The sequence below is a fragment of the Meriones unguiculatus genome, chromosome 6 (genome assembly GCF_030254825.1).
Source record: "Meriones unguiculatus strain TT.TT164.6M chromosome 6, Bangor_MerUng_6.1, whole genome shotgun sequence".
Lineage (NCBI taxonomy): Eukaryota > Metazoa > Chordata > Mammalia > Rodentia > Muridae > Meriones > Meriones unguiculatus.
The window spans coordinates 111,054,535-111,066,885 of record NC_083354.1 but is presented as its reverse complement, the minus strand read 5'-3'; the positions used below and the strand labels follow the sequence as shown (position 1 = coordinate 111,066,885).

Below are 12,351 nucleotides of genomic sequence, written 5' to 3'. Positions count from 1 at the left end.
TCGTGGCCTGTTCTGCCCACCATCTCTCTTCTAGATGAGGAAATATTTCACCTTACATAACGTGAGTTCCTTGACAGAGAGGCTTCAATCTCATGGAGCATCGGACCTTTTCGTCCGTTGCAGCCAGATCATGAATTACCAACTGTCAGTGCACAAAACCTGCCCAGAGGCCTCTATCTTAAGAACAATACAGAAAGCATACTGGGAAGTGCCGAAGCCAAATGACAATGCTGAACAACTGTCAATGGACCCGGGGTGCCTTTGGGAAGGAAACTCTCAGAATCACTGCAGGAAGGCTAGACGAACAGGAATGCCAAGGGCACTGCAAAATGATGCTAGCACTGAGAATGCAGAATTCAGTATGGTAGACTAGTTTGCTTTAGCAATCTAAACTGTTACTCAAAGTATGATCATATTCTGTGTTCAGCTGACAAATTTCCCATTTCCTATGCAGTGATTTTCATATCCCAGGCACAGCTTTCCTGACTGAACTGCCCATTTTCTGAAGCAACCAACAATAGTCATTTTCTATATATATAAAAAAAAATCAGTAGAGAATTGCCAGTATGCTGCAGATATAAATGAAATTCCCCATTTGAGCTCAATACTACTTTGGCAATTTCTTTATCAACTACTTTGAATGCAGTAGTAACTCATAGCTTCTTTTAGTCACTCCTTAAGAGTTGAAAGAATTTTGACAGCCATTTCCTTAAATGAGAAAGTCATCATTCCCTTCCTTATTACACATCTCAAATTACAGCTTCTAGCCATATTGTTTAGCACACTAGTTTTAAAGCCCCTTATGAAAGAATACTATGGTTTATATATTCAAGCTATCAGATGTATGATTCAAGCAGCCTCTTGATCTACCTTATGATGGAGTAAAGAGACTAAGAGAAAACATAACTTAGGAAATCCTGTAATCATTCATTTCATTGTGGTATGCAGTTCCTTGAAGCATTTGAAAATTTCTACCTGATTGATAAGTCTGCTATGGCTTAAAATGCTAACAGTGCTTTACAGAACATTCAGCTTCCGCTTATCAAAACCATTTCTTCTTTACTCTCTAAAAGCCAAAAGGGACACATGATACTTTCGTACTTCCAATCAAATTGCATAGTTGAGGCAAATTCAGTTGTGCTTTTGCAGCAGAACTCACAGTAGGTGTTCAAATCTGAAAACATAGTAGGTGTTCAAATCTGAAGACCCTGACTTGCAAAAGCAAAATCATGGTCAAGCTCACCTTTGTCTGGAGTGTATGCTAATGATATGTGTGATCATAGCCTTTCCCATGACTCGCCATGGACCTCAGGCGCCTACCAAACAGGAGCGTGAGCATTAAATGAACCTAGCAGAAGTGATAACAGATCGACCTAAGCTCCTCCCTGGAGAAAAGAGGGGAAAGGCTCTCAGTCTTGTTGAGGTATCCAGCCCTCAGCCAACAGTGGCTGTGTGTACTGAGTTTTGTTGGTTTGAGGATTGTGTCTGTGGAGGTTTAAAAAAAAAGAAAGAAAGAAGGCACAGGTGTTTCTCAAGTCGCCATATTCAACTCAACCAACAGAACACGTCTCTCTTTTCCGGGCTTCAGCAGGGACACTATAGAGCAGCAGCATCAGGACTCACGACCAGCCCAGGGTCTGCCGAGGGACTTATTGCTTCTGAGAGAGGCCCGGGATATGTCTGTGTGGTGCATGGAAATCCCTTTTGCAGAGCAGTCTCTTCATGGAATTCCCCCTGGGTGCTGAAGGCTGGGCATGATGTAGTCCGGGCATATTTCTCCACTTTGTTGGGCTGGCCCACTAGTTCACTCACAGTGCTCAGCGGGAACTCTCTCCGCCTCCGCCTCTGCAATTCATCCTCTTTGTATTTGATCGAGTACCAGGCCAGGAAGATAAAAATAAAGCCAACAAATTTGAGGCCAGCCGCCAAACCGAAGTAGACAAAACGAAAGGACGTCACGTTGTATTCCCAGCAGGAGCCCTGCACGCCACATTCCTGCTGCCAGAGCATACAGGTGGTGTCAATCACGGCTCCAAAGTAAATCGGAGTAGGAATGTAAGCTGCAGTCACGGAGAGAAAGAGAAACACAGGATATAGCACATCCCACAAGAGAACACAGATTTGCAAATCAGCAAGGTCCTTGTTTATCAGATGTCAAGAGGATGATTTTGGTTTAATTGAATCTCCTGAAAGACATTTTCATCTAATCACAATTTACCTGACAAAGACTTAGCAGACAGGGACTGTCTCTGACATGAACTCAGTGGCTGGCTCTTTGACCACCTACCCCTCATGAGGGAGCTGCCCTACCAGGCCACAGAGGAGGACAATGCAGCCAGTCCTGATGAGACCTGATAAGCTAGGGTCAGAAGGAAGGGAAGGAGGACCTCCCCTATCAGTGAACTTGGAGAGGGGCATGGGAGGAGATGAGGGAGGGAGGGTAGGATTGGGAAGGAATGAGGAAGGGTGCTACAGCTGGGATTCAAAGTGAATAAACTGTAAGTAATATTAAAAAAATAAAAATTTAATTAAAACAAAACAAAAAAAATAGCTACTGCTATCTGTGGGTACCAAGTCCTTACACTGGACACTTTTGATAAAGTGTTTACAGTGAGACTTTAGTAGAGTTGGAAGAACTGTCTATTGCCAAAAGTGCCAGCACAAAATCCTTAAAATCAAACTTAAAATCAGATTTTGCCCCCCTTAAGTCAGGTTGGAGCAGCACAGGAAGTCAGGGAATGTTAAGGTAGCACTGGAACAGAGAAAGGCCCCTCACCCTTGAGTCTGGTCTAAGTCTCTTGAAGCCGAGAGTCAAGAATTTGAGCACAAATGGTTGGGAGGTGTCTCAGTGGATACACTTCTTGCTGTGTGTTCACAAGGACCAGAACTCAGGTTTCTAGAACCCACGTGTAAAAGAGCTGGTCATGGCAGCATGTGTCTGCAACCCCAGAGCCTAAGGAAGAGACAGTGGATCCCCGGGGGTTCCCTGGCCTGCCAGTATAGCCAAAACAGTCAGACTAGTCCAGGCTCAGGAAGACCTTGTCTCAAAAACTAAGGGAGAGCCAGGAGTACAGGTGCACATCTTTAATCCCAGCACTCCGGAGGTAAAGGCAGGAAGAGCTCTGTGAGCGCAAAACCAGCCTGGTCTATGTAGTGGGTTTCAGGCCAGTCAGAACCATGCGGTAAGACTCTGAAACAACACATATATAAATAAATAATAAAGTACAGAAACAAATGAGGAAGATGTCCAAATATCAACCTCTGGCCTCAACACAAGTTCCCCACCATCAGTAGCAACACACACACACACACACACACACACACACTCTCAGCATCAGTAACAAAATTCACTGTAAAAACTGTCTGCATAAAGACAACATCCCTTTTTATAGAGGTGTTTCAAAAAAGGAATGATAAAATAGTAGTAGATCATGCAAAAGACCTATGTAAAGGACCTCTCCCCCTTTCTTAGCTATATACCTGTTATTTTTTTGTTTTTGAGAATGTCACTGACAAGATCATGATCTCGTTTATGGTCAAAACATGTTTTCACCTCCACAGTATTGTATCTAGTATTGTAAGAGTTTTCACCCCTGCGACCTATAGTTCTGTCCTATCAGCCTATAATCCCACCCAGCGAACTCCAAAACCACCACCTGACTTCATTTACCGAAAAAATGAATTTAATGTTTCTTAGAGGCTCCCTAAACAAAGTTCAGCAGCCACCAAAGTTCAGCCACACCAAAATATATGGCTGCGGCTCTCCTAAGAGGGCCGGATTACACATGGGTGTGTACTGTCTTTGTCCTGAGCGCCTCCCCACTAGCACAGGCCGTGCTCAAGTATGATTAAGTACCTTCTTAATAAACGCCACGGAACTTCTTACGACTCGTGCTGAAATTCTTCCCTGTAGCTCGGTGAAGAGACCCACCTCTTTGGAGCAGAGGTCCTTGAAGGAGCCTGTCAGGTCGCTATAGGACACTCAGACCCCACTGCAGCTGACCAGACCCTCTTCAAATGGTAACTGTGCAATGGTCCCTGGGGTGTGGAGATAATCATAGCCTCCAACTCTGAAGGACCCAGGAGCAGCAGGAGCTCTGTTATATGGGCTGTGTGTAACAGACATCTCGTCCAGTTCCACAAGGAAGCAAGTTATACTAGATAAAGAGCTCATCATACAGCCTTTGCCAAAAACGTGTCCCTACCGCTAACTCATTTACCTGGCTAGCACCCATTCCATTCAGTCCCTGCATCTCCGGGACACCACTCTGCTTCCACTGTGTCTTGTATGGGCCTCCACTTTATCAACTAATGAAGAGCATTTGCTTAAAGTCTTTGCCGTTTGTCACCCCATACACTCCTTGATACAGAGCCTACTCCATTTTGTGCTTTGCCTCCTAAGACCTTTTTAACAGTCCACGAATGCACAGAGGTGATGACTGGATAGGCTAAAGCAGAGAAGGAAGTGAGGGAAGGAAAATAGGAGGGATGAAATTTAAAACAAACAAACAAACAAACAAACAAACAAAAGACACCTAACAGCTCATGAGTCTGTAAATGGGACTTTGCGAAATAATTTGTACTTATCGAAAATAAGGTCTAGGACTGAAGAGGTTGCTCAGTGGTTAGAGGAGTTGGTTGGTTTTCTTGAGTTACAAGGTAGGTTCCCAGGACCCACATAGATGGCTCATGACCACCAAGGTATCCATTACCTCTGGCCTCTCACACACCTGTATTCCCATCAACCATCTACACACAGACACACAAGAATACACATAGGTAAAAATAAATCTTTAAAAGAAGCCTAGTTGCAAGATTAAATGGTAACTTTCTTAAAGGACTGAGAAGTCTTTTGTTTTGCAAGTTGGGGAGAATCAAATTTGGATGGTTAGCCTCTCTACACCTCCCCACACACAATATAAACAAGGACAAAACTGAGCTGAGTCACAGCGCCAGGTAGATTTCTTTCCTGGCTTACTGATGGGTCTGCAAATGGCTCCCCTGTACCACAAATTCATGTCAAATAACCCAACTCCCCCCCAGAAAAAAAAAAAGAGCCAAAATGAGGACATTTTTTTAGGGGGGGAAAAACTGACTTTTTCAATGCAGTCATCACTTTAATTGACAAACTTCTGTCTTTGAAAATATTTTTTTAGCTGGGCATGTGATGAACACCTGTAATCTCAACACCACTGTAAGTATGTCCTTAGGAAATTCCAGGCCCATCTGTGTGAGTGCTACACACAGTTAAAAATAGATAAGAAATACGAAACCCTAAACAACAACAAAAGCAGCACAAAGCATAAATCTTAACTGTGTGCACCTGTGTCTGAATTCTCTTATAACCAGCACACTCTTAACAAGAAAATCTTCAAAAGCCTTTAAAGCCTTATTGACACCAGAGACAAGCCACAGCTGGGGGCTTTTTTCGGGCTGGAGGTTATTAAAAGTTCTCAGCTTTGAACTCAGGGTCATCAACGCACACTCACTGCAAACAGAATTCCAGGGGTGTGAACGCTTCAGAAGAGAGAAAGGTGGCATTTCAAGCTATTTCACCCTTCCAACCTGAAACGTGACTTAAAAACAAACCAGTTTTTCCCCTTGGTCCCATGGACAATAGTACTGATTAGTCAAGGGAAACAGCACTGAAGAAAATAACAGAGTGCCACTTAAGGGAAAATGAGGTTGAGGAGGTCAATTTGATGGAGGGTCAAAACCCATCAGGCAGTGTGAGTGGTCAGGGCAGCCTCCCAGGCACTTCCCACTCAAGGGCACTAGCCTTCGAGGAGAAATGCGTTTCACCATTATCCTCTGTTCACACTGAGACACGGGGCTTTCCTTCATGGTGTGTGAAGCCTCTGTGTATGTACCTTTGCGGTCATTCTTTTATGCCTTTTTAAGATCTTTGCCTCAGAAAGCTCTACAGGTGCCTTCTCATTCGACCCAATAGCGTTACCCTAAAACAGGAAGAAGCTGAAAGTATCACAAGTAACACGAACCCCAGTTTCTCTCACACTGCTGTCGAAAGGCTGAATCCAGAAACCTAAAAGCCAGGATAACAAACTCATGACAAATTTCTTGATTTCGATTTCTTACAGTATAAAACTCTGGGTGGGATTTTGAACATGTTGTATTCTGTATTCAGAGTCAAAATGAAACTAACCTAAAATCATTTTCTTTTGTTTCACCCATGGGACTTACAGCTAAAAGTTCAAATCCAAAAATGAGGAAGTGTCCTCTAAACCACAAACCTGTCACATTCTACCACCAATGGTACTAAGGGACTCAACTTGTGTTTTTAAAGAACCTGCTGCGAAGGGGAATTAAGGGCACGCTTGGGGATTCAGGGACATACCAAGTGTTCGCAACAAAACAAACTGCATTCCCAGAGCAAAGGGCCTTTCCTCATCTTCCACAGACCTATGGGAGGAGAAGGAAAAAGGGTTTAAACCAGTGGCTCAAAAAAAAAAAAAAAAAAAACCTATCAAATCAAGCCTGTCTTAGGCAGAAACGTAAAAACTAATCAGATACTTTCCCAACGTATTTCATCCACTAGAATTTATTAACAATCACCAAACAAGATTCCCTTCCCTTAGTAAATCACAGGCTAGAGATGTCTCCACCAGACACTGATTAAAGCTGTGTCCCCCCCCTTTGGGGGAATACCAAGGCTCTTGGCTGAAGTAGGGGGGAGCTCCTTTAAATGAGCCCCCCAAATCTATCTGCTAAGAAAAAAAAACCTAAAAATTTATCCTAAGCATCTCATTCTCTTTCCATCAGAACGTTGAAGAATTGAAGGTGCAGCCAATAAAAATCATTCTAAGTCCTCCAAGATTGGAGGGGGGGAAAGTATGTGTTGGCTAGTTTTATGTCCACTTGACACAAGCTAGAATTATCTAAAAGGAGGGAATCTCAATTAATAAAATGCTACCATAAGATCTGGCTGTAAGACATTTTAGTTAGTGACTGATGGGGAGGGCCCATCCCATTGTGGATGGTACCACTCCTGGGCTGGTGGTTCTGGATTCTGTAAGGAAGCAGGCTGAGCAAGTTATGAGGAAGAAGCCAGTAAGCAGGTTCTGCATCAGCTCCTGCCTTCAGGTTTCTGCCCTGTTTGAGTTCCTGTCCTGACTCCCTTCATCAATGGCCTATAATGCAGAAGTGGGAGTCAAGTAAACCCTCCACTCAGAAACTTGATTATGGTCATGGTGTTTCATCGCAAAAGAGATCCTAACTAAGACAAAGTGAAAACAGAAATTACAGGCATTTGTTTGCACATGCACACACATACACGAAAAGCCAGAGAAAGAACAAGCCTCTCCAAGCCATATTCTCCTCCTAAAATTGATTTTTCTAAGTTATCCCCCTGTGGTGGAAAGATAGGAATCTATTGATTTTGCAATTAGCAGAGATTAAAAGACTCCTCTTCAGAGATTTGGTGTTAGAAGCTAACTCGTAAATTGCCATGCTTGAACACTTCTGACCATCTGTAAAGCAAGGTGGCCTTTAGATAGTCTATGTAATACTTCTTACAGAATTACAGTGGGAAACTAATGAGATGCTTCAGGTAAGTAAATTTACTAACAGGCCACAACATTTTTGCATGATGAAGTTCTTTATGCCTTTTTAATCTCATCCACACAAGATCCAGGCATGGAGTGGAAAAATTTTCCAGTGCTGTCTTTTCCTCATATCATCTGTCTCCAAATTCTCCTGGAATTTGCCAGCTCTGCATACATAGTTACTCCATCAGTATCTACTGAGAATGAATAAACCAGAAGGCCTTCCGTGGCATGCTTTCTTCCATTCGGAAAATGTCTATCTCAGTGTCCAATGAGAAAGAAGACAGAGTCTGTGTGAGATACAGGCTACCCACTGTCGGCCAGCACGATGCTTCTGGATAGTTGTCTGGTATTGTGGGGTTGGAAGAACCAGAAAGAAGAGCAAGATTGAACTCCCTTCCTCATGCTGTCATTGTACCACATCCCTGCCCCCCTCTAACTTCAGGATTCACCACAGTGTCCTTTCCTATCTCTGCCCACCACAGCCTTTAATGCAAGTAAAAACAAATTGATCTGAATGCAACAGCACAAAAGTCCTTGTCCTTAACATGTCCTCTCCTGGGGTGGGGGTATGGGGGGGGGGGGGCACCCAGAATATGCGACACAGCAACGAAAGTGCAGCCTGCCCAACTGGAAGCTCAGATTTCCAAGTCTGCGCTGTCCTTGACTCAGCTCCAGAACTTTATACAATAGTAAAATTAATGAGCTCAGCATTTTGAAGTGCAAGCCCAGCATAATTCCTCACTGATCCCAGAGGTGCAGTATTAACTATCCATGAGGCCGGAGATAACACCCTTTGCAATATTTACGATCTAGTCACTTTGCCGAGCATTTCTACCCTCCTTGAGGGTCTGGCTTCCTGAAGCTAACAGAGGCGGCTTTCAACTCACGTTGTCAAACCTCACAGCAAAAAGACGGCAGACACTAAAAGCACTGGAGAGAAAGTTTGATGAATAATAAGAACAGTGCCCAGCTGAAAAAGAGGCAAATCTAGAAGAGGCAATGTTTCAGCTACCTTCTTCTCTCTCTTATGTAGAAATCTCTCCCTTAGGCCCAGGAGGAAATGTGGGGGCACCCCCTTGTATGCTACCCTTACTATCCCCTGATTTTCTTAGCGTCTGTCCTCCTGCAGTCAGCTCTCTACAGCACTTGTGGTTTCGGTCCTTACCTGAGTGTCACGATGATGGCTGACGGTTGGGCACATGCCGTGATGAAGGTAACTATGAAAAGGAACACCAGGAAGGGGATGAGGGTATTGCAAGTGCGTTTACACTTCCCCGACACAGCATAGCCGTTCTCGTTGAGATAGGTTTTCACAATGACCACCCGGACCTGGCTGCGCTGTCCCACCGTGGGCGGCGTGATCACTTGTCGACTCTGGACACAGGTGCACTCCGTGTAATTCCGAACCTGAGCAGCAAATAAAGATAAGTGGCATGCCAATCAAAAGAGAAGAAAAAAAAAAAAGAAATATCCCTGGCATTGGGATATTGTCGAGGTTAAATAAAAATGCTCAGAAATAACTATAGAAGTTTAAAGAATGCAAACTATTTCACAGTTTGTTACTTAGTGACAGCAGTAAAGTGTCAGTGTTTGCCTTAATACTGTCAAAACCTGCAAGTCAGACTGTTAAAGCCTAAACTTCCTAAGAAGCTTCAAACTCCATTTACACACCAGGTGCTCATTTGCTGTCATAAACACACACGGCTTCGGTTGTAGACTCTCCAGTTAAAGAAGCAGAAGCCAGCTTGTGTTTTATCTGTGCTCACCAGAGTGCCCTAGCACACATGAGTCCTGAAACAAACTTCTAAAGTCCTAACCAAAGCATGCTGGCTTCAAACATTCCAAGTTTTATGGCCTAGGGATGATGGCTTTGGTACCAATGATGATGAATTTCCCACTGGCTATTCCGGTTTCAATCCCTTTCAGTCCCTTCAACAGGCTGGGGACATCCATGTGGGTGAATGGAATGTTCATCACTTCAGTCTGAACTGTAACCTCGGCCCAGTGCTCTGGACTCTGACAGATTCCAGCTGTCCAAAACACCTGCTCTGCCTAACATCACTTGTTTGTTTTTCCCAACACATGCCTACTTATGTTCGGCATGCCCTTAGAGGGCACTGAAGACAGAGGCGCAAAGGACACCAAATCTTCTCCAGTAACTCCCCAAACTTTTACCAAACACAAACACATCAAAACTCCCCTTGATGTTACTGACCTAATGCCAAAACTGTAATAAATACTTAACTGCCAATTAATTTTTTGCCTATTATGTTACTTTTACCAAATGGAAATTGGTTGAACTAGTTTTCATGGTGACTGCTTAAGACAGTCGTAAGAAGAGGTTGGCCATTTAGGCAGGAAGGACTTCTAGTCTTTATGATGAAACACTGTATCTAAGAGTCCTTACTTACTGCCTTGCATCAAAGAAACAAATCTCCTGACCTCAGTAGGGTCACACACCGGAGCTTACCAACTGTGTCATAGGGAACCAGCAGTAGTAATTTCCAATCCGCCCTATAGTTCCAAACTCAGAAAACAAAAGTAGCACCCCTGAACTCTAGGTCAATGCTACAGTCTCTAGAATCGCACAGAAGAAGCAAATGCATTTTAACCTTTAAATTGGGGCAATCGCCTCTATCTGTTCTCACGCCAACAGCCAAATTGAGCTCAGTAAAGAATAGAGTAGAATATTAAAATCTTCTCCCACAGTATTAAAGCCTATTTATAATTCACAGGGAAGAGAATTCTCAAAATAGACTATTCTTCAGCTGACAGAAATATCTTTACTCTGAAAGTTAAGGGGGGGTGAACTGAAGGATAGTCTTATGAAAAATGGGCATCACTGATCTCCACAGACACCACTTAGAGAACCAGCCTCCACAGTCTCCAGTCTCTTTTCTTTCAGCACCAACTGTGGTCACCTTGACCTTCAAATCCATTACAAAGAGAGGAACAAATGGGAAGCCTGGAGTTTGAGCTTATCAAGTTTCCCTGAGTTGGCATGGACCATAAAGTAGGAGCGGCTGATGAGGACCAGAACTCTACACCCAGATCCTCCCAGCATCCCTGACAAAAGTGAGAGCCCCACATGATTTGCCTCTCATGGGTTGTTTTTCCAGAGGTCCTTGGATGCCTATTTGGAACCTCGTGAATGAGGGAAAGTGAAGTCATCACGGGTGCGTGCGGCAAAGTGGGGTGGCGGGTGCCATCACTTGTGTCATGATGTCAGATTTACACTAAAAGAGGGCCTTACAGCTTCTACTCACCCCGGTGGTAAGATTACCACTGTTAACACAGCCGGCCAGGCACGGGTTGAAGTATGTGATTCCATCCGATCCACAGACTGGCTCGTATTCATGTATTTTACAACCACAATTAACATTGCAGCTTCCTGTCAGATTCCTATGAGGCATGGTCAGAGAAGGTCTGAGAGAAAGAGGGGTGAGAGGGAGAGAGAGATCAGGCAAGGCTGAGAACAAAACGGGCAAAAAAAAAAAAAAAAAAAACCAAACCATTCACAACAGTAAGTGAATTGTCCATTTTACAGACAGTATTTCCATGAATTAAACTTATACCACAAAGTAGCCATCTTCTATCGTTATTTCCGTAAATTTACAACAAAGCGTAAAGAAAAAAAACGTTTCTGTTTTCATTAGAACAGATGAGATTGAGTTAAGATCAAACGATGTCTGCTCCCTCACCCTCGGTGTCCACCTTGATTCTACAGACTGACCTCATGTCTAAATCCAGTGGCTTGAACCCTCAGGGAACCCTCGCTGGGGAAACGCCCGGCTCCAAGTCTTAACAAGTCTAGGTCATGACTTACTTCACTTGATTTCATTTTAGGGCCCGCTGGAGATTAAACCCAGCAGAGCATGAACAAAGCATGAACTCTAACACTGAGCTACATACCCCACCTTAGTTTATTTCTAATTTGTATATAGTACTTCTACACCCTTATGGCGATATGCGTGCTATTTCAATATTCATATACGTTGCATAATGATCTGCTCAGATTAATTACCATATGATTCATCTCAAACATTGAGGGTTTTTTTTAACAATAAAATAGAGAAAATACATTGTATTACAAAGTCTTTAAAATCATCGGGAATACATAGACACAAAATCCACTCATCAGCCCACAGTTACCAGCATAAGTTCCATTCATCAAAGACTTGAATTGTTCTAGAATAACCTATCAAATAAACATAATAATTCTAAAAAATAAAAGTAAAAAGAAGTGACTTGAAAAGGTGGCTGGTTAGGCTGTCACCAATTTGACAGAAATAAACAAACAAAGAATAAGCAGAAATCACTAGAAATGCCCAAATGCAATGCACAGTCAAACAGGCAGGCTTTGTTTCCCTATGAAGTCACAAGGAATTGATGCAATATGAAAGCTCAAGAGAATTCCCTCAAGGAAAAGCCATTCAGACCCTGAGTATAAAAAGAGAAAGATGATATGGAAAGGCTCAAAGATGGGGAGAGGCTGTGAAACCGCAGTAAGGAAGGGGCAGGCAGGCTCCAGGGGGCCACAGCAGAATGGGGGTGACTCTACAAAGCCAGAACCAAGACTGTCACTCTCATCACTTTGTCACCGTTCTTTTGCAACACTGCTCCTAAAGCTAAATAGGTCAGCAAGAGTAAACATCTGTCTGTGCATCTGTCCCTTCATCCACCGTCCATCCACTCAACAAGTAATTTGGGAATGCCTGTTGTGTCAGGACTGAGCTCCAGTGACTATGTTAGCACAACTTAGCCAGTAGCACGGCCCACCCTCAAT

The 12,351-nt window shown here is 43.4% G+C and overlaps 1 protein-coding gene across 2 annotated transcripts in view; it reads right to left on the bottom strand.

Moving 5' to 3' along the window:
- Slco5a1 (solute carrier organic anion transporter family member 5A1) overlaps positions 1-12,351 on the bottom strand; it is a 102,655-nt gene that overhangs the window by 3,901 nt on the left and 86,403 nt on the right. For both annotated transcript variants that reach the window (XM_021643864.2, XM_060385846.1), the window contains 4 exons: positions 10,832-10,991; positions 8,731-8,972; positions 6,356-6,420; positions 1-2,060 (listed from right to left, as the gene is read on the bottom strand). The exon at positions 1-2,060 is cut by the window's left edge and continues 3,901 nt beyond it. In XM_021643864.2, the coding sequence (XP_021499539.1) occupies positions 1,597-2,060; positions 6,356-6,420; positions 8,731-8,972; positions 10,832-10,991 (931 nt within the window). In that variant the 3' untranslated portion in view covers positions 1-1,596. The remainder of the gene's footprint in view (positions 2,061-6,355; positions 6,421-8,730; positions 8,973-10,831; positions 10,992-12,351) is intronic.